This window comes from Heterodontus francisci, chromosome 5, assembly GCF_036365525.1.
Source record: "Heterodontus francisci isolate sHetFra1 chromosome 5, sHetFra1.hap1, whole genome shotgun sequence".
Taxonomy (NCBI): Eukaryota; Metazoa; Chordata; class Chondrichthyes; order Heterodontiformes; family Heterodontidae; genus Heterodontus; species Heterodontus francisci.
The window spans coordinates 2830975-2857889 of NC_090375.1; the positions used below are offsets into that span (position 1 = coordinate 2830975).

At 57.3% G+C, this 26915-nt stretch overlaps 1 protein-coding gene across 1 annotated transcript in view; it reads left to right on the forward strand.

Moving 5' to 3' along the window:
* Positions 1 to 26915, forward strand: part of LOC137369689 (dynein regulatory complex protein 11-like) — a 486226-nt gene that overhangs the window by 293577 nt on the left and 165734 nt on the right. Inside the window, exon 7 of the mRNA XM_068031024.1 lies at positions 22497 to 22581. Within this exon, the coding sequence (XP_067887125.1) occupies positions 22497 to 22581 (85 nt within the window). The remainder of the gene's footprint in view (positions 1 to 22496; positions 22582 to 26915) is intronic.

The window sequence follows — 26915 nt, forward strand, 5'->3', positions numbered from 1 at the left end:
ACTCAGTAATGACTATCTGACAGTGCAGCGCTCCCTCAGTACTGACCCTCTGACAGCGCAGGGCTCCCTCAGTACTGACCCTCTGACAGTGCAGCGCTCCCTCGGTACTGACCCTCCGACAGTGCTGCACTCCCTCAGTACTGACCCTCTGACAGTGCGGCACTCCCTTAGTACTGACCCTCTGACAGTGCAGCACTCCCTCAGTACTGACCCTCTGACAGTGCAGCACTCCCACTGTGCTGACCCCCTGACAGTCCGGCACTGCCTCAATACTGACCCCCTCACAGTGCGGCATTCCCTCAGTATTGACTCTCCGACAGTGCAGCACTCCCTCAGTACTGACCCTCTGATAGTGCAGGGCTCCCTCAGTACTGACCCTCTGACAGTGCAGCGCTCCCTCAGTACTGCCTGTCCGACAGTGCTGCACTCCCTCAGTACAGACCCTCCAACAGTGTGGTGCTCCCTCAGTACTGACCCTCTGACAGTGCAGCACTCCCTCAGTACTGACCATCTGACAGTGCAGGTCTCCCTCAGTACTGACCCTCTGACAGTGCAGCGCTCCCTCAGTACTGACCCTCCGACAGTGCTGCACTCGCTCAGTACTGACCCTCTGACAGTGCGGCACTCCCTCAGTACTGACCCTCCGACAGTGCTGCACTCCCTCAGTACTGACCCTCTGACAGTGCAGGGCTCCCTCAGTACTGACCCTCTAACAGTGCAGCACTCCCTCAGTACTGACACTCTGACAGTGCAGGTCTCCATCAGTACTGACCCTCTGACAGTGCTGCACTCACTCAGTACTGACCCTCTGACAGTGCAGGGCTCCCTCAGTATTGACCATCTGACAGTGCAGCGCTCCCTCAGTACTGACCCTCTGACAGTGCAGGGCTCCCTCAGAACTGACCCTCTGACAGTGCAGCGCTCCCTCAGTACTGACCCTCCGACAGTGCTGCACTCCCTCAGTACTGACCCTCTGACAGTGCAGCACTCCCACAGGACTGACCCTCCGACAGTGCGGTGCTCCCTCAGTACTGACCCTCTGACAGTGCAGGGCTCCCAAAGTACTTAACCTCCGACAGTGTGGCGCTCCCTCAGTACTGACCCTCTGACAGTGCAGGGCTCCCTCAGTACTGACCCTCTGACAGTGCAGGGCTCCCTCAGTACTGACCCTCTGACAGTGCAGCGCACCCTCAGTATTGACTCTCCGACAGTGCAGCACTGCCTCATTACTGACCCTCTGACAGTGCAGGGCTCCCTCAGCACTGACCCTCTGACATTGCAGCGCTCCCTCATTACTGACCCTCCGACAGTGCTGCACTCCCTCATTACTGACCCTCTGACAGTGCGGCGCTCCCTCAGTACTGACCCTCCGACAGTGCTGCACTCCCTCAGTACTGATCCTCTGACAGTGCAGGGCTCCCTCAGTACTGACCCTCTGACAGTGCAGCACTCCCTCAGTACTGACCCTCTGACAGTGCAGGGCTCCCTCAGTACTAACACTCTGACAGTGCAGCGCTCCCTCAGTACTGACCCTCTGACAGTGCGGCACTCCCTCAGTACTAACCCTCAGACAGTGCTGCACTCCCTCAGTACTGACCCTCTGACAGTGCAGCACTCCCTCAGTACTGCCCCTCCAACAGTGCAGCACTCCCTCAGTACTGACCCTCTGACAGTGCAGGCCTCACTCAGTAATGACTATCTGACAGTGCAGCGCTCCCTCAGTACTGACCCTCTGACAGCGCAGGGCTCCCTCAGTACTGACCCTCTGACAGTGCAGCGCTCCCTCGGTACTGACCCTCCGACAGTGCTGCACTCCCTCAGTACTGACCCTCTGACAGTGCTGCACTCCCTCAGTACTGACCCTCTGACAGTGCGGCACTCCCTTAGTACTGACCCTCTGACAGTGCAGCACTCCCTCAGTACTGACCCTCTGACAGTGCAGCACTCCCACTGTGCTGACCCCCTGACAGTCCGGCACTGCCTCAATACTGACCCCCTCACAGTGCGGTGCTCCCACAGTACTGACCCTCTGACAGTGCAGCACTCCCTCAGTACTGACCATCTGACAGTGCAGGTCTCCCTCAGTACTGACCCTCTGACAGTGCAGCGTTCCCTCAGTACTGACCCTCCGACAGTGCTGCACTCGCTCAGTACTGACCCTCTGACAGTGCGGCACTCCCTCAGTACTGACCCTCCGACAGTGCTGCACTCCCTCAGTACTGACCCTCTGACAGTGCAGGGCTCCATCAGTACAGACCCTCTAACAGTGCAGCACTCCCTCAGTACTGACCCTCTGACAGTGCAGGTCTCCATCAGTACTGACCCTCTGACAGTGCTGCACTCGCTCAGTACAGACCCTCTGACAGTGCAGGGCTCCCTCAGTATTGACCATCTGACAGTGCAGCGCTCCCTCAGTACTGACCCTCTGACAGTGCAGGGCTCCCTCAGAACTGACCCTCTGACAGTGCAGCGCTCCCTCAGTACTGACCCTCCGACAGTGCTGCACTCCCTCAGTACTGACCCTCTGACAGTGCAGCACTCCCACAGGACTGACCCTCCGACAGTGCGGTGCTCCCTCAGTACTGACCCTCTGACAGTGCAGGGCTCCCAAAGTACTGAACCTCCGACAGTGTGGCGCTCCCTCAGTACTGACCCTCTGACAGTGCAGCGCTCCCTCTGTACTGACCCTCCGACAGTGCTGCACTCCCTCAGTACTGACCCTCTGACAGTGCAGGGCTCCCTCAGTACTGACCCTCTGACAGTGCAGCGCACCCTCAGTATTGACTCTCCGACAGTGCAGCACTCCCTCAGTACTGACCCTCTGACAGTGCGGTGCTCCCTTCGTACTGACCCGCTGACTGTGCAGGGCTCCCTCAGTACTGACCCTCTGACAGTGCAGCGCTCCCTCTGTACAAACCCTCCGACAGTGCAGCACTCCCTCAGTACTGACCCTCTGACAGTGCAGCGCTCCCTCTGTACAAACCCTCCGACAGTGCTGCACTCCCTCAGTACTGACCCTCCAATGTTGCAGTGCTCCCTCAGTACTGACCCTTCGACAGTGCTGCGCTCGCTCAATAATGACCCTCCAACATTGCAGTGCTCCCTCAGTAATGACCCTCCGAAGGTGCGGCGCTCCCTCAGTACTGACCCTATGACAGTGCGGTGCTCCCTCAGTACTGACCCTCTGACACTGTGGCACTGCCTCAATACTGACCCGCTCACAGTGCGGCATTCCCTCAGTACTGACCCTCTGACAGTGCAGCACACCCTCAGTACTGACCCTCCGACAGTGCGGCGCTCCCTCAGCACTGACCCTCCGACAGTGCTGCACTCCCTCATTACTGACCCTCTGACAGTGCGGCGCTCCCTCAGTACTGACCCTCCGACAGTGCAGCACTCCCTCAGTACTGCCCCTCCAACAGTGCAGCACTCCCTCAGTACTGACCCTCTGACAGTGCAGGCCTCACTCAGTAATGACTATCTGACAGTGCAGCGCTCCCTCAGTACTGACCCTCTGACAGCGCAGGGCTCCCTCAGTACTGACCCTCTGACAGTGCAGCGCTCCCTCGGTACTGACCCTCCGACAGTGCTGCACTCCCTCAGTACTGACCCTCTGACAGTGCGGCACTCCCTTAGTACTGACCCTCTGACAGTGCAGCACTCCCTCAGTACTGACCCTCTGACAGTGCAGCACTCCCACTGTGCTGACCCCCTGACAGTCCGGCACTGCCTCAATACTGACCCCCTCACAGTGCGGCATTCCCTCAGTATTGACTCTCCGACAGTGCAGCACTCCCTCAGTACTGACCCTCTGATAGTGCAGGGCTCCCTCAGTACTGACCCTCTGACAGTGCAGCGCTCCCTCAGTACTGCCTGTCCGACAGTGCTGCACTCCCTCAGTACAGACCCTCCAACAGTGTGGTGCTCCCTCAGTACTGACCCTCTGACAGTGCAGCACTCCCTCAGTACTGACCATCTGACAGTGCAGGTCTCCCTCAGTACTGACCCTCTGACAGTGCAGCGCTCCCTCAGTACTGACCCTCCGACAGTGCTGCACTCGCTCAGTACTGACCCTCTGACAGTGCGGCACTCCCTCAGTACTGACCCTCCGACAGTGCTGCACTCCCTCAGTACTGACCCTCTGACAGTGCAGGGCTCCCTCAGTACTGACCCTCTAACAGTGCAGCACTCCCTCAGTACTGACACTCTGACAGTGCAGGTCTCCATCAGTACTGACCCTCTGACAGTGCTGCACTCACTCAGTACTGACCCTCTGACAGTGCAGGGCTCCCTCAGTATTGACCATCTGACAGTGCAGCGCTCCCTCAGTACTGACCCTCTGACAGTGCAGGGCTCCCTCAGAACTGACCCTCTGACAGTGCAGCGCTCCCTCAGTACTGACCCTCCGACAGTGCTGCACTCCCTCAGTACTGACCCTCTGACAGTGCAGCACTCCCACAGGACTGACCCTCCGACAGTGCGGTGCTCCCTCAGTACTGACCCTCTGACAGTGCAGGGCTCCCAAAGTACTTAACCTCCGACAGTGTGGCGCTCCCTCAGTACTGACCCTCTGACAGTGCAGGGCTCCCTCAGTACTGACCCTCTGACAGTGCAGGGCTCCCTCAGTACTGACCCTCTGACAGTGCAGCGCACCCTCAGTATTGACTCTCCGACAGTGCAGCACTCCCTCAGTACTGACCCTCTGACAGTGCGGTGCTCCCTTCGTACTGACCCGCTGACTGTGCAGGGCTCCCTCAGTACTGACCCTCTGACAGTGCAGCGCTCCCTCTGTACAAACCCTCCGACAGTGCTGCAGTCCCTCAGTACTGACCCTCCAATGTTGCAGTGCTCCCTCAGTACTGACCCTTCGACAGTGCTGCGCTCGCTCAATAATGACCCTCCAACATTGCAGTGCTCCCTCAGTACTGACCCTCCGACAGTGCGGCGCTCCCTCAGTACTGACCCTATGACAGTGCGGTGCTCCCTCAGTACTGACCCTCTGACACTGTGGCACTGCCTCAATACTGACCCGCTCACAGTGCGGCATTCCCTCAGTACTGACCCTCTGACAGTGCAGCACACCCTCAGTACTGACCCTCCGACAGTGCGGCGCTCCCTCAGTACTGACCCTCTGACAGTGCTGCACTCCCTCAGCACTGACCCTCTGACAGTGCAGCACTCCCACAGTACTGACCCTCCAACAGTGCGGTGCTCCCTCAGTACTGACCCTCTGACATTGCAGGGCTCCCTCAGTACTGACCCTCTGACAGTGCAGGGCTCCCTCAGTACTGACCCTCCGACAGTGTGGCGCTCCCTCAGTACTGAACTTCTGACATTGCGGCGCTCCCTCAGTACTGACCCTCTGACAGTGCAGCGCTCCTTCTGTACTGTCCCTCCGACAGTGCTGCACTCCCTCAGTACTGACCCTCTGACAGTGCAGGGCTCCCTCAGTACTGACCCTCTGACAGTGCAGGGCTCCCTCAGTACTGACCCTCTGACAGTGCAGCGCACCCTCAGTATTGACTCTCCGACAGTGCAGCACTCCCTCAGTACTGACCCTCTGACAGTGCGGTGCTCCCTCAGTACTGACCCTCTGACAGTGCAGCGCTCCCTCAGTACTGACCCTCCGACAGTGCTGCACTCCCTCAGTACTGACCCTCCAACATTGCGGTGCTCCCTCCGTACTGACCCTCTGACAGTGCAGCGCTCCCTCAGTACTGACCCTCCGACAGTGCTGCACTCCCTCAGTACTGACCCTCCAACAGTGCGGTGCGCCCTCAGTACTGAGCATCTGACAGTGCAGCACTCCCTCAGTACTGACCCTCTGACAGTGCAGGTCTCCCTCAGTACTGACCCTCCGACAGTGCTGCACTCCCTCATTACTGACCCTCTGACAGTGCGGCGCTCCCTCAGTACTGACCCTCCGACAGTGCTGCACTCCCTCAGTACTGATCCTCTGACAGTGCAGGGCTCCCTCAGTACTGACCCTCTGACAGTGCAGCGCTCCCTCAGTACTGACCCTCTGACAGTGCGGCACTCCCTCAGTACTAACCCTCAGACAGTGCTGCACTCCCTCAGTACTGACCCTCTGACAGTGCAGCACTCCCTCAGTACTGCCCCTCCAACAGTGCAGCACTCCCTCAGTACTGACCCTCTGACAGTGCAGGCCTCACTCAGTAATGAGTATCTGACAGTGCAGCGCTCCCTCAGTACTGACCCTCTGACAGTGCAGGGCTCCCTCAGTACTGACCCTCTGACAGTGCAGCGCTCCCTCAGTACTGACCCTCTGACAGTGCTGAACTCCCTCAGTACTGACCCTCTGACAGTGCTGCACTCCCTCAGTACTGACCCTCTGACAGTGCTGCACTCCCTCAGTACTGACCCTCCAACAGTGCGGTGCTCCCTCAGTACTGACCCTCCGACAGTGCTGCACTCCCTCAGTACTGACCCTCTGACAGTGCTGCACTCCCTCAGTACTGACCCTCCAACAGTGCGGTGCTCCCTCAGTACTGACCCTCTGACAGTGCGGCACTCCCTCAGTACTGACCCTCTGACAGTGCTGCACTCCCTCAGTACTGACCCTCCAACAGTGCGGTGCTCCCTCAGTACTGACCCTCTGACAGTGCGGCACTCCCTTAGTACTGACCCTCTGACAGTGCAGCACTCCCTCAGTACTGACCCTCTGACAGTGCAGCACTCCCACTGTACTGACCCCCTGACAGTCCGGCACTGCCTCAATACTGACCCCCTCACAGTGCGGCATTCACTCAGTATTGACTCTCCGACAGTGCAGCACTCCCTCAGTACTGACCCTCTGACAGTGCAGGGCTCCCTCAGTACTGACCCTCTGACAGTGCAGCGCTCCCTCAGTAATGCCTGTTGACAGTGCTGCACTCCCTCAGTACAGACCCTCCAACAGTGCGGTGCTCCCTCAGAACTGACCGTCTGACAGTGCAGCGCTCTCTCAGTACTGACCCTCCGACAGTGCTGCACTCCCTCAGTACTGACCCTCTGACAGTGCAGCACTCCCACAGGACTGACCCTCCAACAGTGCGGTGCTCCCTCAGTACTGACCCTCTGACAGTGCAGGGCTCCCTCAGTACTGAACCTCCGACAGTGTGGCGCTCCCTCAGTACTGACCCTCTGACAGTGCAACGCTCCCTCTGTACTGACCCTCCGACAGTGCTGCACTCCCTCAGTACTGACCCTCTGACAGTGCAGGGCTCCCTCAGTACTGACCCTCTGACAGTGCAGCGCACCCTCAGTATTGACTCTCCGACAGTGCAGCACTCCCTCAGTACTGACCCTCTGACATTGCGGTGCTCCCTTCGTACTGACCCGCTGACTGTGCAGGGCTCCCTCAGTACTGACCCTCTGACAGTGCAGCGCTCCCTCTGTACAAACCCTCCGACAGTGCTGCACTCCCTCAGTACTGACCCTCCAATGTTGCAGTGCTCCCTCAGTACTGACCCTTCGACAGTGCAGCACTCCCTCAGTACTGACGCCCTGGCAGTGCAGCACTCCCTCAGTACTAACCACTGACAGTCCGGCAATGCCTGAATACTGACCCTCCGACAGTGCAGGGCTCCCTCAGTACTGACCCTCTGACAGTGCTGCACTCCCTCAGTACTGACCCTCTGACAGTGCTGCACTCCCTCAGTACTGACCCTCTGACAGTGCTGCACTCCCTCAGTACTGACCCTCCAACAGTGCGGTGCTCCCTCAGTACTGACCCTCCGACAGTGCTGCACTCCCTCAGTACTGACCCTCTGACAGTGCTGCACTCCCTCAGTACTGACCCTCCAACAGTGCGGTGCTCCCTCAGTACTGACCCTCTGACAGTGCGGCACTCCCTCAGTACTGACCCTCTGACAGTGCTGCACTCCCTCAGTACTGACCCTCCAACAGTGCGGTGCTCCCTCAGTACTGACCCTCTGACAGTGCGGCACTCCCTTAGTACTGACCCTCTGACAGTGCAGCACTCCCTCAGTACTGACCCTCTGACAGTGCAGCACTCCCACTGTACTGACCCCCTGACAGTCCGGCACTGCCTCAATACTGACCCCCTCACAGTGCGGCATTCACTCAGTATTGACTCTCCGACAGTGCAGCACTCCCTCAGTACTGACCCTCTGACAGTGCAGGGCTCCCTCAGTACTGTCCCTCTGACAGTGCAGCGCTCCCTCAGTAATGCCTGTTGACATTGCTGCACTCCCTCAGTACAGACCCTCCAACAGTGCGGTGCTCCCTCAGAACTGACCGTCTGACAGTGCAGCGCTCTCTCAGTACTGACCCTCCGACAGTGCTGCACTCCCTCAGTACTGACCCTCTGACAGTGCAGCACTCCCACAGGACTGACCCTCCAACAGTGCGGTGCTCCCTCAGTACTGACCCTCTGACAGTGCAGGGCTCCCTCAGTACTGAACCTCCGACAGTGTGGCGCTCCCTCAGTACTGACCCTCTGACAGTGCAACGCTCCCTCTGTACTGACCCTCCGACAGTGCTGCACTCCCTCAGTACTGACCCTCTGACAGTGCAGGGCTCCCTCAGTACTGACCCTCTGACAGTGCAGCGCACCCTCAGTATTGACTCTCCGACAGTGCAGCACTCCCTCAGTACTGACCCTCTGACATTGCGGTGCTCCCTTCGTACTGACCCGCTGACTGTGCAGGGCTCCCTCAGTACTGACCCTCTGACAGTGCAGCGCTCCCTCTGTACAAACCCTCCGACAGTGCTGCACTCCCTCAGTACTGACCCTCCAATGTTGCAGTGCTCCCTCAGTACTGACCCTTCGACAGTGCAGCACTCCCTCAGTACTGACGCCCTGGCAGTGCAGCACTCCCTCAGTACTAACCACTGACAGTCCGGCAATGCCTGAATACTGACCCTCCGACAGTGCAGCACTCCTTCGGTACTAACCCTCGGACAGTGCTGCGCTCCCTCAGTATTGACCCTCCAACATTGCAGTGCTCCCTCAGTACTGACCCTCTGACAGTGCGGCACTCCCTTAGTACTGACCCTCTGACAGTGCAGCACTCCCTCAGTACTGACCCCCTGACAGTCCGGCACTGCCTCAATACTGACCCCCTCACAGTGCGGCATTCCCTCAGTATTGACTCTCCGACAGTGCAGCACTCCCTCAGTACTGACCCTCTGACAGTGCAGGGCTCCCTCAGTACTGACCCTCTGACAGTGCAGCGCTCCCTCAGTACTGCCTGTCCGACAGTGCTGCACTCCCTCAGTACAGACCCTCCAACAGTGCGGTGCTCCCACAGTACTGACCCTCTGACAGTGCAGCACTCCCTCAGTACTGACGATCTGACAGTGCAGGTCTCCCTCAGTACTGACCCTCTGACAGTGCAGCGCTCCCTCAGTACTGACCCTCCGACAGTGCTGCACTCGCTCAGTACTGACCCTCTGACAGTGCGGCACTCCCTCAGTACTGACCCTCCGACAGTGCTGCACTCCCTCAGTACTGACCCTCTGACTGTGCAGGGCTCCCTCAGTACTGACCCTCTGACAGTGCAGCACTCCTTCAGTACTGACCATCTGACAGTGCAGGTCTCCCTCAGTACTGACCCTCGGACAGTGCAGCGCTCCCTCAGTACTGACCCTCCGACAGTGCTGCACTCGCTCAGTACTGACCCTCTGACAGTGCAGGGCTCCCTCAGTATTGACCATCTGACAGTGCAGCGCTCCCTCAGTACTGACCCTCTGACAGTGCAGGGCTCCCTCAGAACTGACCCTCTGACAGTGCAGCGCTCCCTCAGTACTGACCCTCCGACAGTGCTGCACACCCTCAGTACTGACCCTCTGACAGTGCAGCACTCCCACAGGACTGACCCTCCAACAGTGCGGTGCTCCCTCAGTACTGACCCTCTGACAGTGCAGGGCTCCCTCAGTACTGAACCTCCGACAGTGTGGCGCTCCCTCAGTACTGACCCTCTGACAGTGCAACGCTCCCTCTGTACTGACCCTCCGACAGTGCTGCACTCCCTCAGTACTGACGCTCTGACAGTGCAGGGCTCCCTCAGTACTGACCCTCTGACAGTGCAGCGCACCCTCAGTATTGACTCTCCGACAGTGCAGCACTCCCTCAGTACTGACCCTCTGACAGTGCGGTGCTCCCTTCGTACTGACCCGCTGACTGTGCAGGGCTCCCTCAGTACTGACCCTCTGACAGTGCAGCGCTCCCTCTGTACAAACCCTCCGACAGTGCTGCACTCCCTCAGTACTGACCCTCCAATGTTGCAGTGCTCCCTCAGTACTGACCCTTCGACAGTGCAGCACTCCCTCAGTACTGACGCCCTGGCAGTGCATCACTCCCTCAGTACTAACCACTGACAGTCCGGCAATGCCTGAATACTGACCCTCCGACAGTGCAGGGCTCCCTCAGTACTGACCCTCTGACAGTGCAGCACTCCCTCAGTACTAACCCTCGGACAGTGCTGCGCTCCCTCAGTATTGACCCTCCAACATTGCAGTGCTCCCTCAGTACTGACCCTCGGACAGTGCGGCGCTCCCTCACTACTGACCCTCTGACACTGCGTTGCTCCCTCAGTACTGATCCTCTGACAGTCCGGCACTGCCTCAATACTGACCCTCTCACAGTGCGGCATTCCCTCAGTACTGACCCTCCGACACTGCAGCGCTCCCTCAGTACTGACCCACTGACAGTGCAGCACTCCCTCAGTACTGACCCTCTGACAGTGCAGCACTCCCACAGTACTGACCCCCTGACAGTCCGGCACTGCCTCAATACTGACCCTCTCACAGTGCGGCATTCCCTCAGTACTGACCATCTGACAGTGCAGGGCTCCCTCAGTACTGACCCTCTGACAGCGCAGCACTCCCTCAGTTCTGACCCTTCAACTGTGCAGCACTCCCTCAGTACTGACCCTCTGACAGTGCAGGGCTCCCTCAGTTTTGACCATCTGACAGTGCAGCACTCCCTCAGTACTGACCCTCCAACATTGCAGCACTCCCTCAGTACTGACCCTCTGACAGTGCAGCACTCCCTCAGTGCTGACCCTCTGACAGTGCAGGGCTCCCACAGTACTGACCCTCTCACAGTGCAGCACTCCCTCAGTACTGACACTCTGACAGTGCAGGGCTCACTCAGTACTGACCCTCTGACAGTGCGGTGCTCCCTCAGTACTGGCCCTCTGACAGTGCAGGGCTCCCTCAGTACTGACCATCCGACAGTGAGGCGCTCCCTCAGTACTGATCCTCTGACAGTGCAGCGCTCCCTCTGTACTGACCCTCCGACAGTGCTGCACTCCCTCAGTACTGACCCTCTGACAGTGCAGGGCTCCCTCAGTACTGACCCTCTGACAGTGCAGCGCACCCTCAGTATTGACTCTCCGACAGTGCAGCACTCCCTCAGTACTGACCCTCTGACAGTGCGGTGATCCGTCAGTACAGACCCGCTGTCAGTGAAGGGCTCCCTCAGTACTGACCCTCTGACAGTGCAGCGCACCCTCAGTATTGACTCTCCGACAGTGCAGCGCTCCCTCTGTACTGACCCTCCGACAGTGCTGCACTCCCTCAGTACTGACCCTCCGACAGTGCTGCACTCCCTCAGTACTGACCCTCTGACAGTGCAGCGCTCCCTCAGTACTAACCCTCTGACAGTGCTGCACTCCCTCAGTACTGACCCTCCAACATTGCAGTGCTCCCTCAGTACTGACCCTCTGACAGTGCAGCGCTCCCTCAGTACTGACCCTCCGACAGTGCTGCACTCCCTCAGTACTGACCCTCCAACAGTACGGTGCTCCCTCAGTACTGAGCCTCTGACAGTGCAGCACTCCCTCAGTCCTGACACTCCGACAGTGCAGCACTCCCTCAGTACTGCCCCTCCAACAGTGCAGCACTCCCTCAGTACTGACCCTCCGACAGTGCTGCATTCCCTCAGCACTGACCCTCTGACAGTGCAGCACTCCCACAGTACTGACCCTCCAACAGTGCGGTGCTCCCTCAGTACTGACCCTCTGACAGTGCAGGGCTCCCTCAGTACTGACCCTCCGACTGTGTCGCGCTCCCTCAGTACTGAACCTCTGACAGTGCGGCGCTCCCTCAGTACTGACCCTCTGACAGTGCAGCACACCCTCAGTACTGACCCTCTGACAGTGCGGTGCTCCCTCAGTACAGACCCGCTGACAGTGCAAGGCTCCCTCAGTACTGACCATCTGACAGTGCAGCACTCCCACAGTACTGACCCTCCAACAGTGCGGTGCTCCCTCAGTACTGACCCTCTGACAGTGCAGGGCTCCCTCAGTACTGACCCTCCGACTGTGTCGCGCTCCCTCAGTACTGAACCTCTGACAGTGCAGCGCACCCTCAGTATTGACTCTCCGACAGTGCAGCACTCCCTCAGTACTGACCCTCTGACAGTGCGGTGCTCCCTCAGTACAGACCCGCTGACAGTGCAAGGCTCCCTCAGTACTGACCATCTGACAGTGCAGGGCTCCCTCAGTACTGACCCTCCAACATTGCAGTGCTCCCTTAGTACTGACCCTCTGACAGTGCAGCGCTCCCTCAGTACTGACCCTCCGACAGTGCTGCACTCCCTCAGTACTGACCCTCCAACAGTGCGGTGCTCACTCAGTACTGAGCCTCTGACAGCGCAGCACTCCCTCAGTACTGAACCTCCGACAGTGCTGCACTCCCTCATTACTGACCCTCTGACAGTGCGGCGCTCCCTCATTACTGACCCTCTGACAGTGCGGCGCTCCCTCAGTACTGACCCTCTGACAGTGCAGGGCTCCCTCAGTACTGACCCTCTGACAGTGCTGCACTCCCTCATTACTGACCCTCTGACAGTGCGGCTCGTCCTCAGTACTGACCCTCCGACAGTGCTGCACTCCCTCAGTACTGATCCTCTGACAGTGCAGGGCTCCCTTAGGACTGACCCTCTGACAGTACAGCACTCCCTCAGTACTGACCCTCTGACAGTGCAGGGCTCCCTCAGTACTGACACTCCGACAGTGCAGCGGTCCCTCAGTACTGACCCTCTGACAGTGCGGCACTCCCTCAGTACTAACCCTCAGACAGTGCTGCACTCCCTCAGTACTGACCCTCTGACAGTGCAGCGCTCCCTCAGTACTGACACTCCGACAGTGCAGCGGTCCCTCAGTACTGACCCTCTGACAGTGCGGCACTCACTCAGTACTAACCCTCAGACAGTGCAGCCGTCCCTCAGTACTGACCCTCTGACAGTGCGGCACTCCCTCAGTACTAACCCTCAGACAGTGCGGCACTCCCTCAGTACTAACCCTCAGACAGTGCTGCACACCCTCAGTACTGACCCTCTGACAGTGCAGGGCTCCCTCAGTACTGAACCTCTGACAGTGCGGCGCTCCCTCAATACTAACCCTCCGACAGTGCTGCACTCCCTCAGTACTGACCCTCTCACAGTGCTGCACTCCCTCAGTACTGGCCCTCCAACAGTGCGGTACTCCCTCAGTACTGACCCTCTAACAGTGCGGCACTCCCTTAGTACTGACCCTCTGACAGTGCAGGGCTCCCTCAGTACTGACCCTCTGACAGTGCAGCGCACCCTCAGTATTGACGCTCCGACAGTGCAGCACTCCCTCAGTACTGACCCTCTGACAGTGCGGTGCTCCCTCAGTACAGACCCGCTGACAGTGCAGGGCTCCCTCAGTACTGACCATCTGACAGTGCAGGGCTCCCTCAGTACTAACCCTCCGACAGTGCTGCACTCCCTCAGTTTTGATCCTCCAACATTGCAGTGCTCCCTTAGTAATGACCCTCTGACAGTGCAGCGCTCCCTCAGTACTGACCCGCCGACAGTGCTGCACTCCCTCAGTACTGACCCTCCAACAGTGCGGTGCTCCCTCAGTACTCAGCCTCTGACAGCGCAGCACTCCCTCAGTACTGAACCTCTGACAGTGCAGTTCTCCCTCAGTACTGACCCTCCGACAGTGCTGCACTCCCTCATTACTGACCCTCTGACAGTGCGGCGCTCCCTCAGTACTGACCCTCCGACAGTGCTGCACTCCCTCAGTACTGATCCTCTGACAGTGCAGGGCTCCCTCAGTACTGACCCTCTGACAGTGCAGCACTCCCTCAGTGCTGACCCTCTGACAGTGCAGGGCTCCCACAGTACTGACCCTCTCACAGTGCAGCACTCCCTCAGTACTGACACTCTGACAGTGCAGGGCTCACTCAGTACTGACCCTCTGACAGTGCGGTGCTCCCTCAGTACTGACCCTCTGACAGTGCAGGGCTCCCTCAGTACTGACCATCCGACAGTGAGGCGCTCCCTCAGTACTGATCCTCTGACAGTGCGGTGCTCCCTCAGTTCTGACCCTCTGACAGTGCAGCGCTCCCTCTGTACTGACCCTCCGACAGTGCTGCACTCCCTCAGTACTGACCCTCTGACAGTGCGGTGCTCCCTCAGTACTGACCCGCTGACAGTGCCGTGCTCCCTCAGTACTGACCCACCGACAGTGCGGCGCTCCCTGAGTACTGAACCTCTGACAGTGCGGCGCTCCCTCAGTACTGAATCTCCATCATTGCGGCGCTCCCTCTGTACTAAGTGCAGTACTCCCTCGAGCGAGGGAGCCGTGGTTTACTGAAGAAGTTGAAGCGCTTGTCAAGAGGAAGAAGAATGCTTATAGTAGGATGAGACGTGAAGGCTCAGTTAGGGCGCTTGAGAGTTACAAGCTAGCCAGGAAGGATCTAAAGGGAGAGATAAGAAGAGCAAGGAGAGGACACGAGAAGTCATTGGCGGATAGGATCAAAGAAAACCCTAAGGCTTTCTATAGGTATGTCAGGAATAAAAGAATGACTAGAGATAGGTTAGGGCCAATCAAGGATAGTAGTGGGAAGTTGTGTGTGGAATCAGAGGAGATAGGGGAAGCGTTAAATGAATATTTTTCGTCAGTATTTACAGTGGAGAAAGAAAATGTTGTCGAGGAGAATAATGAGATTCAGACTACTAGGCTAGATGGGATTGAGGTTCACAAGGAGGAGGTGTTAGCAATTTTGGAAAGTGTGAAAATAGATAAGTCCCCTGGGCCAGATCGGATTTATCCTCGGATTCTCTGGGAAGCCAGGGAGGAGATTGCAGAGCCTTTGTCCTTGATCTTTATGTCATCATTGTCGACAGGAATAGTGCCGGAAGACTGGAGGATAGCAAATGTTGTCCCCTTGTTCAAGAAGGGGAGTAGAGACAGCCCTGGTAATTATAGACCTGTGAGCCTTACTTCGGTTGTGCGTAAAATGTTGGAAAAGGTTAGAAGAGACAGGATTTATAATCATCTTGAAAAGAATAAGTTCATTAGCGATAGTCAGCACGGTTTTGTGACGGGTAGGTCGTGCCTCACAAACCTTATTGAGTTTTTCGAGAAGGTGACCAAACAGGTGGATGAGGGTAAAGCAGTGGATGTGGTGTATATGGATTTCAGTAAGGTGTTTGATAAGGTTCCCCACGGTAGGCTATTGCAGAAAATACGGAAGTATGGGGTTGAAGGTGATTTAGAGCTTTGGATCAGAAATTGGCTAGCTGAAAGAAGACTGAGGGTGGTGGTTGATGGCAAATGTTCATCCTGGAGTTTAGTTACTAGTGGTGTACCGCAAGGATCTGTTTTGGGGTCACTGCTGTTTGTCATTTTTATAAATGACCTGGAAGAGGGTGTAGAAGGGTGGGTTAGTAAATTTGCGGATGACACTAATGTCGGTGGAGTTGTGGATAGTGCCGAAGGATGTTGTAGGCTACAGAGGGACATAGATAGGCTGCAGAGCTGGGCTGAGAGATGGCAAATGGAGTTTAATGCGGAGAAGTGTGAGGTGATTCACTTTGGAAGGAGTAACAGGAATGCAGAGTACTGGGCTAATGGGAAGATTCTTGGTAGTGTAGATGAACAGAGAGATCTTGGTGTCCAGGTGCATAAATCCCTGAAAGTTGCTACCCAGGTTAATAGGGCTGTTAAGAAGGCATATGGTGTGTTAGCTTTTATTAGTAGGGGGATCGAGTTTCGGAGCCACGAGGTCATGCTGCAGCTGTACAAAACTCCGGTGAGACCGCACCTGGAGTATTGCGTGCAGTTCTGGTCACCGCATTATAGGAAGGATGTGGAAGCTATGGAAAGGGTGCAGAGGAGATTTACTAGGATGTTGCCTGGTATTGAGGGAAGGTCTTACGAGGAAAGGCTGAGGGACTTGAGGTTGTTTTCGTTGGAGAGAAGGAGGAGGGGAGGTGACTTAATAGAGACATATAAGATAATCAGAGGGTGAGATAGGGTGGATAGTGAGAGTCTTTTTCCTCGGATGGTGATGGCAAACACGAGGGGACATAGCTTTAAGTTGAGGGGTGATAGATATAGGACAGATGTCAGAGGTAGTTTCTTTACTCAGAGAGTAGTAGGGGCGTGGAACGCCCTGCCTGCAACAGTAGTAGACTTGCCAACTTTAAGGGCATTTAAGTGGTCATTGGATAGACATATGGATGAAAATGGAATAGTGTAGGTCAGATGGTTTCACAGGTCGGTGCAACATCGAGGGCCGAAGGGCCTGTACTGTGCTGTAATGTTCTAATTCTAATTCTAATTCTAAATCTCCCACAGTGCGGCACTCCCTCAGTACTGACCCTCCGACAGTGCAGCACTCCCTCAGTACTGACCCTCAGCACTTCAGTACTGAAGTGTGTCCTGCTGCAGCTCTTGTTAGACCGCATGATGGCTCTGGAGCTGCGGATGGACTCACTTTGGAGCATGCGCGATGCTGAGGAGGTCGTGGATAGCACGTTTAGCGAATTGGTCACACCGCAGATTAGGATTGCTGAGGGTGAAAGGGAATGGGTGACCAAACGACAGAGAAAGAGCAGGAAGGCAGCGCAGGTGTCCCCTGCGGTCATCTCCCTCCAAAACAGGTATACCGTTTTGGATACTGTTGGGGGAGATGGCTCACCAGGGGAAGGCAGCAGTAGCCAGGTTCATGGCACCGAGGCTGGCTCTGCTGTTCGGAAGGGCGGGAAAAAGAGTGGAAGGGCTATCGTCACAGGCGATTCGATTATAAGGGGAGTAGATAGGCGGTTCTGTGGTCGAAAACGAGACTCCCGAATGGTATGTTGCCTCCCAGGTGCACGAGTCAGGGATGTCTCAGATCGGCTGCAGAACATTCTAAAGGGGGAGGGTGAACAGCCAGTTGTCGTTGTGCACAGAGGCACCAATGATATAGGTAAAAAACGGGATGAGGTCCTACAAGCAGAATTTAGGGAGTTAGGAGCCAAGTTAAAAAGTAGGACCTCAGAGGTAGTAATCTCAGGATTGCTACCAGTGCCACGTGATAGTCAGAGTAGAAATGAAAGAATAGTCAGGAAGAATGCGTGGCTTGAGAGATGGTGCAGGAGGGAGGGGTTCAGATTTTTGGGACATTGGGACCGTTTCTGGGGGAGGTGGGACTATTACAAATTGGACGGTCTACACCTGGGCCTGACTGGAACCAATGACCAATGCTTTTGCTAACGCTGTTGGGGAGGGTTTAAACTAATGTGGCAGGGGGATGGGAACCAAATGAGGAGGTCAGTGGACAGTAAGGAGGCAGTAACTAAATCCTGTAAGGAACTAGATAATGAAGTCAGCGTGACTAAGGGAAAGAGTAGACAGGGATCAGATGATGAACGCAAAGGGACTGGTGGTCTGAGGTGCATTTGTTTTAATGCAAGAAGTGTAGTAGGTAAGGCAGATGAACTTAGGGCTTGGATTAGTACCTGGGAGTATGATGTTATTGCTATTACTGAGACTTGGTTGAGGGAAGGGCACGATTGGCAACTAAATATCCCAGGATACCGATGCTTCAGGCGGGATAGAGAGGGAGGTAAAAGGGGTGGGGAGTTGCATTACTGGTCAAAGAGGATATCACAGCTGTGCTGAAGGAGGGCACTATGGAGGACTCGAGCAGTGAGGCAATATGGGCAGAACTCAGAAATAGGAAGGGTGCGGTAACAATGTTGGGGCTGTACTACAGGCCTCCCAACAGCGAGCGTGAGATAGAGGTACAAATATGTAAACAGATTATGGAAAGATGTAGGAGCAACAGGGTGGTGGTGATAGGATATTTTAATTTTCCCAACATTGACTGGGATTCACTTCATGTTAGAGGTCCAGATGGAGCAGAATTTGTAAGGAGCATCCAGGAGGGTTTTCTACAGCAGTATGTAAATAGTCCAACTCGGGAAGGGGCCATACTGGACCTGGTGTTGGGGAATGAGCCCGGCCAGGTGGTTGAAGTTTCAGTAGGGGACTACTTTGGGAATGGCGATCACAATTCCGTAAGATTTAGAATACTCATGGACAAAGACGAGAGTGGTCCGAAAGGAAGAGTGCTAAATTGGGGGAAGGCCAACTATACCAAAATTCGGCAGGAGCTGGGAAATGTAGATTGGGAGCAGCTGTTTGAAGGTAAATTCACATTTGATATGTGGGAGGCTTTTAAAGAGAGGTTGATTAGCGTGCAGGAGAGACATGTTCCTGTGAAAATGAGGGATAGAAATGGCAAGATTAGGGAACCATGGATGACAGGTGAAATTGTGAGACTCGCTTAGAGGAAAAAGGAAGCATACATCAGGTCTAGGAGGCTGAAGAAAGACGAAGCTTTGAAAGAATATCGGGAATGTAGGACCAATCTGAAACGAGGAATTAAGAGGGCTAAAAGGGGTCATGAAATATCTTTAGCAAACAGGGTTAAGGAAAATCCCAAAGCCTTTTATTCATATATAAGGAGCAAGAGGGTAACGAGAGAAAGGATTGGCCCACTCAAGGACAAAGGAGGAAAGTTATGCATGGAGTCAGAGAAAATGGGTGAGATTCTAAACGAGTACTTTGCATCGGTATTCACCGAGGAGAGGGACATGACGGATGTTGAGGTTAGGAACAGATGTTTGATTTCTCTAGGTCAAGTCGGCATAAGGAAAGAGGAAGTGTTGGGTATTCTAAAAGGCATTAAGGTGGACAAGTCCCCAGGTCCGGATGGGATCTATCCCAGGTTTCTGAGGGAAGCGAGAGAGGAAATAGCTGGGGCCTTAACAGATATCTTTGCAACATCCTTAAACACGGGTGAGGTCCCGGAGGACTGGAGAATTGCTAATGTTGTCTCCTTGTTTAAGGAGTCTAGCAGGGATAATCCAGGTAATTATAGACCGGTGAGCCTGACGTCAGTGGTAGGGAAGCTGCTGGAGAAGATACTGAGGGATAGGATCTATTCCCATTTGGAAGAAAATGGGCTTATCAGTGATCGGCAACATGGTTTTGTGCAGGGAAGGTCATGTCTTACCAACTTAATAGAATTCTTTGAGGAAGTGACAAAGTTGATTGATGAGGGAAGGGCTGTAGATGTCATATACATGGACTTCAGTAAGGCGTTTGATAAGATTCCCCATGGTAGGCTGATGGAGAAAGTGAAGGCGCATGGGGTCCAAGGTGTACTAGCTAGATGGATAAAGAACTGGCTGGGCAACAGGAGACAGAGAGTAGCAGTGGAAGGGAGTTTCTCAAAATGGAGATGTGTGACCAGTGGTGTTCCACAGGGATCCGTGCTGGGACCACTGTTGTTTGTGATATACATCAATGATTTGGAGGAAAGTATAGGTGGACTGATTAGCAAGTTTGCAGACGACACTAAGATTGGTGGAGTAGCAGATAGTGAAGGGGACTGTCAGAGAATACAGCAGAATATAGATAGATTGGAGAGTTGGGCAGAGAAATGGCAGATGGAGTTCAATCAGGGCAAATGCGAGCTGATGCATTTTGGAAGATCCAATTCAAGAGTGAACTATACAGTAAATGGAAAAGTCCTGGGGAAAATTGATGTACAGAGAGATTTGGGTGTTCAGGTCCATTGTTCCCTGAAGGTGGCAACGCAGGTCAATAGAGTGGTCAAGAAGGCATACGGCATGCTTTCCTTCATCGGACGGGGTATTGAGTACAAGAGTTGGCAGGTCATGTTACAGTTGTATAGGACTTTGGTTCGGCCACATTTGGAATACTGCGTGCAGTTCTGGTCGCCACATTACCAAAAGGATGTAGATGCTTTGGAGAGGCTGCAGAGGAGGTTCACCAGGATGTTGCCTGGTATGGAGGGCGCTAGCTATGAAGAGAGGTTGAGTAGATTAGGAATATTTTCATGAGAAAGACGGAGGTTGATGGGGGACCTGATTGAGGTGTACAAAATAATGAGAGGTATAGACAGGGTGGATAGCAAGAAGCTTTTTACCAGAGTGGGGGATTCAATTACGAGGGGTCACGAGTTCAAAGTGAGAGGGGAAAAGTTTAGGGGGGATATGCGTGGAAAATTCTTTATGCAGAGGGTGGTGGGTGCCTGGAACGCGTTGCCAGCGGAGGTGGTAGACGCGGGCACGATAGCGTCTTTTAAGATGTATCTAGACAGATACATGAATGGGCAGGAAGAAAAGAGATACAGACCCTTAGAAAATAGGCGACAGGTTTAGATAGAGGATCTGGATCGGCGCAGGCTTGGAGGGCCGAAGGGCCTGTTACTGTGCTGTAATTTTCTTTGTTCTTTGTTCTTGACCCCCTGACAGTCTGGCACTGCCTCAGAGCCGACCCTCTGACAGTGACACACTCCATCAGTACTGACCCTCTGACAGTGAGGCACTCCCTCAGTACTGATCCCCTAACAGTGCAGCACTCCCTCAGTACTGACCCTCTGACAGTCCGACATTCCCTCAGTACTGACTCTCCTACAGTGTGGCACTCCCTCAGTACTGACCCTCTGACAGTCCGGCACTGCCTCAGTACTGACCCTTTGACAGTGAGGCACTCCCTCAATACAGACCCCCCTACCGTGCGGCACTCCCTCAGTACTGACCCTCCGACAGTGCAGCTCTCCCTCGTAGTGACCCTCCGACAGTGAGGCACTCCATCAGTACTGACCCTCCGACAGATTTGCGCTCCGTCAGTACTGACCCTCCGACAGTGCAGCTCTCCCTCGTAGTGACCCTCCGACAGTGAGGCACTCCATCAGTACTGACCCTCCGACAGATTTGCGCTCCGTCAGTACTGACCCTCAGACAGTGCAGCGCTCCCTCAGTACTGACCCTCTGACAGTCCGGCACTGTCTCAGTACTGACCCTCTGACAGTGCGGCACTCCCTCAGTACTGACCCTCTGACAGTGCGGCACTCCCTCAATACTGACCCTCTGACAGTCCGGCACTCCCTCAGTACTGACCCTCTGACAGTGCAGCACTCCCTCAGTACTGACCCTCTGAAAGTGCAGCACTCCCTCAGTACTGACCCTCCGACAGTGCGGCACTCCCTCAGTACTGACCCTCCGACAGTGCGGCACTCCCTCAGTACTGACCCTCTGAAAGTGCAGCACTCCCTCAGTACTGACCCTCCAACAGTGCGGCACTCCCTCAGTACTGACCCTCCAACAGTGCGGCACTCCCTCAGTACTGACCCTCTGAAAGTGCAGCACTCCCTCAGTACTGACCCTCCAACAGTGCGGCACTCCCTCAGTACTGACCCTCCAACAGTGCGGCACTCCCTCAGTACTGACCCTCCGACAGTGCGGCACTCCCTCGGTACTGACCGTCCGACAGTGCGGCACTCCCTCAGTACTGACCCTCTGACAGTGCAGCATTCCCTCAGTACTGACCCTCTGAAAGTGCAGCACTCCCTCAGTACTGACCCTCCGACAGTGCGGCACTCCCTCAGTACTGACCCTCTGACAGTGCGGCACTCCCTCAGTACTGAGCCTCTGACAGTGCAGCACTCCCTCAGTACTGACCCTCCGACAGTGCGGCACTCCCTCAGTACTGACCCTCTGACAGTGCGGCACTCCCTCAGTACTGACCCTCCGACAGTGCGGCACTCTCTCAGTACGGACCCTCCAACAGTGCGGCACTCCCTCAGTACTGACCCTCCAACAGTGCGGCACTCCCTCAGTACTGACCCTCCGACAGTGCAGCACTCCCTCAGTACTGACCCTCCAACAGTGCGGCACTCCCTCAGTACTGACCCTCCAACAGTGCGGCACTCCCTCAGTACTGACCCTCTGAAAGTGCAGCACTCCCTCAGTACTGACCCTCCAACAGTGCGGCACTCCCTCAGTACTGACCCTCCGACAGTGCGGCACTCCCTCAGTACTGACCCTCCGACAGTGCGGCACTCCCTCGGTACTGACCGTCCGACAGTGCGGCACTCCCTCAGTACTGACCCTCTGACAGTGCGGCACTCCCTCAGTACTGACCCTCTGACAGTGCAGCACTCCCTCAGTACTGACCCTCCGACAGTGCGGCACTCCCTCAGTACTGACCCTCTGACAGTGCGGCACTCCCTCAGTACTGACCCTCCGACAGTGCGGCACTCTCTCAGTACGGACCCTCTGACAGTGCAGCACTCCCTTAGTACGGACCCTCCGACAGTGACCAGCTTCCTATCAGCACGCCTCTCACTCTCTCACTCTGACAGTGATACCTCAGCTTCTCACTCAGTGCCTGTTGTGCCCACAGTAACACCTCTGGAAAATTCCCTGATTTTCCCAGTGTGGAACAAGGAGGGTCAGAGGCCATCTTCGCTGAAAAAACTCCAGATCAGGTAAAATGTTATTTTATGGGAGGAGCTTCCGGAACAAGTACATGTCATCGCAAATCTTTAACCATTGAAGTGACTGGATCTAGTGACTGGCAGAGTATGTGGTCAAAATCCTGGGACTCCCTTCCTAACAGCACTGTGGGTGTACCTACCCCACATGGACTGCAGCGGTTCAAGAAGGCAGCTCACCACCACCTTCTCAAGGGCAATTAGGGATGGGTAATAAATGCTGGCCTGGCCAGCGACACCCACATCCCAGGAACAAATGATTAAAACAGAAACAGCCTCTGGTCCAATTGCTCTTTGCTGGGGTTTATACAACACGTCAGCCTCCTCCCACCTTAATTCCCTCCCCCCCCCCCCCATATCCTTCCATTCTCAACCTCCCGAATCCCCTCTGTTCCCACCCTTCCCCCGCATCCCTCTCCATCCCCAACATATCCCTCTTGTGCCATCATCAGCACCCCCCCCACCACCATTTCAGAACACACTGGCAATTTCCTGGCGTCAGAACCCCCCCACTCCCCCACTGAGTGCAGAGCCCTGCAGGCAGCAGATTAGAGACCATCAGTGCCTTTTCTCACTGGCCCAATGAAAAGGACAGAGCCTTCGCTGAAACCATTCCTGTGGGAGGACGGAGGGTGGACAGAGGGGGGATCGGAGGGGGGAACGAAGGGGAGGGGACAGAGGGGGGTAACGGAGGGGGGAAAGGAGGGGGCGAACGGAGGGGGGGAACGAAGGGGGGAACGGAGGGGGGGAACGGAGGGGGGGACGGAGGGGGGGACAGAGGGGGAACAGAGGGGGAACAGAGGGGGGAACGAAGGGGAGAACGGAGGGGGGGAACGAAGGGGGGAACGGAGGGGGGGAACGAAGGGGGGAACGAAGGGGAGAACGGAGGGGGGGAAGGAGGGGGGGAAAGGAGGGGGGGAAAGGAGGGGGGGACAGAGGGGGGGAACGGAGGGGGGGACAGAGGGGGGGAACGGAGGGGGGGGACAGAGGGGGGAAGGGAGGGGGGGACAGAGGGGGGGAACGGAGGGGGGGACAGAGGGGGGGAACGGAGGGGGGAGGGGGGTGGTTGGGGGGAAGGAGGGGGGCACAGAGGGGGAACAGAGGGAGGGACGGGGGAGACGGAGGGGGGACAGAGGGGGGTAACGGAGGGGGGTAACGGAGGGGGGAAAGGAGGGGGGAACGGGGGGGGAAACGAAGGGGGGAACGGAGGGGGGGAACGGAGGGTGGAAGGAGGGGGGGAACGGAGGGGGGGACAGAGGGGGGGAACGGACGGGGGGGACAGAGGGGGGAACAAAGGGGGGAACGGAGGGGGGGAACGGAGGTGGGGGGACGGAGGGGGGGAAGGAGGGGGGGAACGGAGGGGGGGAACGGAGGGGGGGGAACGGAGGGGGGGACAGAGGGGGGACAGAGGGGGAAAACGGAGGGGGGGAGCGAAGGGGGGAACGGAGGGGGGGAAGGAGGGGGGAACGGAGGGGGGGGACAGAGGGGGGGAACGGAGGGGGGGGACAGAGGGGGGAACGGAGGGGGGAAAGAAGGGGGGGACAGAGGGGGGAACGGAGGGGGGAGGGTTGGTTGGGGGGAAGGAGGGGGGAACGGAGGGGGGGAAGGGAGGGGGGGACGGAGGGGGGGAAGGAGGGGGGGACAGAGGGGGAATGGAGAGGGACGGAGGGGTGGAACGGAGGGGAGGGACGGAGGGGGGAAACGGAGGGGGGAACGGAGGGGGGGTGGGGCAGAGAGGGGGAGGGGGGGCAGAGGTGGGGGAAGGAGGGGGGGAAGGAGGGGGGACAGTGGGGGATGGAGGGGGGACAGAGTGGGGATGGAGGGGGGGACAGAGGGGGGACAGAGGGGGGGAATGGAGGGGGGGAATGGAGGGGGGGAATGGAGGGGGGGAATGGAGGGGGGAACGGAGGGAGGGACAGAGGGGGATGGAGGGGGGACGGAGGGGGGGAATGGAGGGGGGAATGAAGGGGAGAACGAAGGGGGGACAGATGGGGGAACAAAGGGGGAACGAGGAGGGGAACAGAGAGGGGACAGGGGGGGCAGAGGGGGGAGGAGGGATGGAGGAAGGGGGGACGGAGGGAGGGGGGACAGAGGGTGGGACGGAGGGGGGATGGAGGGGGGATGGAGGGGGGACGGAGTGGGGAGGGGGGATGGAGGGAGGGGGGACAGAGGGTGGGACGGAGGGGGGATGGAGGGGGGATGGAGGGGGGGACGGAGGGGGGGACGGAGGGGGGGGCGGAGGGGGGGGCGGAGGGGGGGGCGGAGGGGGGGGGGGGGTTCCCCTCCACTATGATGGTCCAAACAACTGTGGACCTTTCATTTGAAATTTCCAGCAGGTTTCCGAGCGGGCCTCCAAGTTGACACATCCTCGTGTTCACCCTTCACCCTCAGTGGTGCCCCCTGCCAAATAGGCTGCAGGGTCTCTCATTGGATGGTGAAAACAGAAGCGGCCAATTTGGAGTTCATCTCACTTAAGGTTGCACCGACAGGCACAAGCAAGGGCTCAGAACCCACATGTGGTCCCAGTGTCGGGTTCCTGATGACCACAGGAACACTCAGCCCACAGGGTCTGGGTGACGATGGAAAGCTGAGCTGTTTGGGACTGAGGAGACTGTCTTTCCACAACTAGTGTGATTGTAACAGCTGATAGTTTCAGAACAGGAGGAGGACATTCAGCCCATCAAGACTGTGGGGGATGAGGAAGTGGGGGATGGGATGGGGGTGGGTGTGGAAGTGGGGCATGGGGATGAGGGGGATGGGGCATTGGGGTGGTGGAAGAGGGGGATGGGGTTGAGGGGGATGGGGAAGTGGGGATGCGGAAGTGGGGGATGGGGAAGTGGGGGATGGGGAAGGGGGGGATGGGGAAGTGGGGGATGGGGAAGTGGGGGTGGGAACGAGGGGAATGGGGCAGTGGTGGGTGTGGAAGTGGGGGATGGGGAAGGGGGGATGAGGAAGGGGGGATGAGGAAGGGGGGATGAGGAAGGGGGGATGGGGAAGTAGGGGAAGGGGATGGGGAAGTGGGGGTGGGAAAGTGGGGGATGGGGAAGGGGGGATGGGGAAGGGGGGATGGGGAAGGGGGGATGGGGAAGTGGGGGATGGGGTTGGGGAAGTGGGGAAGTGGGGGATGGGGCAGTAGGGGGTGTGGAAGTAGGGGATGGGGAAGTGGGGGATGGGGAAGTGGGGGATGGGGAAGTGGAGGATGGGGTTGGGGAAGTGGGGGATGGGGCAGTAGGGGGTGTGGAAGTGGGGGATGGAGAAGTGGGGGATGGGGAAGTGGGGGAGGGGGAAGTGGGGGAGGGGGAAGTGGGGATGGGGATGGGGGGATGGGGGATAGGCGGAGTGGAGTGGGAGTGGGGGATGGAGAAGTGGGGGATGGGGAAGTGGGGGATGGGGAAGTGGGGATGGGGGATAGGCGGAGTGCAGTGGGAGTGGGGGATGGAGAAGTGGGGGATGGGGAAGTGGGGATGGGGATGGGGGGATGGGGGATAGGCGGAGTGCAGTGGGAGTGGGGGATGGAGAAGTGGGGGATGGGGAAGCGGGGGATGGGGAAGTGGGGATGAGGGATGGGGGATAGGCGGAGTGGAGTGGGAGTGGGGGATGGGGAAGTGGGGATGGGGATGGGGGGATGGGGGATAGGCGGAGTGCAGTGGGAGTGGGGGATGGAGAAGTGGGGGATGGGGAAGTGGGGATGGGGATGGGGGGATGGGGGATAGGCGGAGTGCAGTGGGAGTGGGGGATGGAGAAGTGGGGGATGGGGAAGCGGGGGATGGGGAAGTGGGGATGAGGGATGGGGGATAGGCGGAGTGGAGTGGGAGTGGGGGATGGAGAAGTGGGGGGTGGGGAAGTGGGGATGGGGATGGGGGGATGGGGGATAGGCGGAGTGCAGTGGGAGTGGGGGATGGAGAAGTGGGGGATGGGGAAGTGGGGATGGGGGGATGGGGCATAGGCGGAGTGCAGTGGGAGTGGGGGATGGAGAAGTGGGGCAGTGGGGGATGGGGCAGTAGGGGGTGTGGAAGTGGGGGATGGGGAAGTGGGGGATGGGGAGTTGGGATGGGGAAGGGAGGGATGGGGACGTGGGGATGGGGATGAGGGGATGGGGGATAGGCGGAGTGGAGTGGGAGTGGGGGATGGAGAAGTCGGGGATGGGGAAGTGGGGGAGGGGGAAATGGGGATGGGGGGATGGGGATGGGGGGATGGGGGATAGGCGGAGTGCAGTGGGAGTGGGGGATGGAGAAGTGGGGGATGGGGAAGTGGGGATGGGGATGGGGGGATGGGTGATAGGCGGAGTGGAGTGGGAGTGGGGGATGGAGAAGTGGGGGATGGGGAAG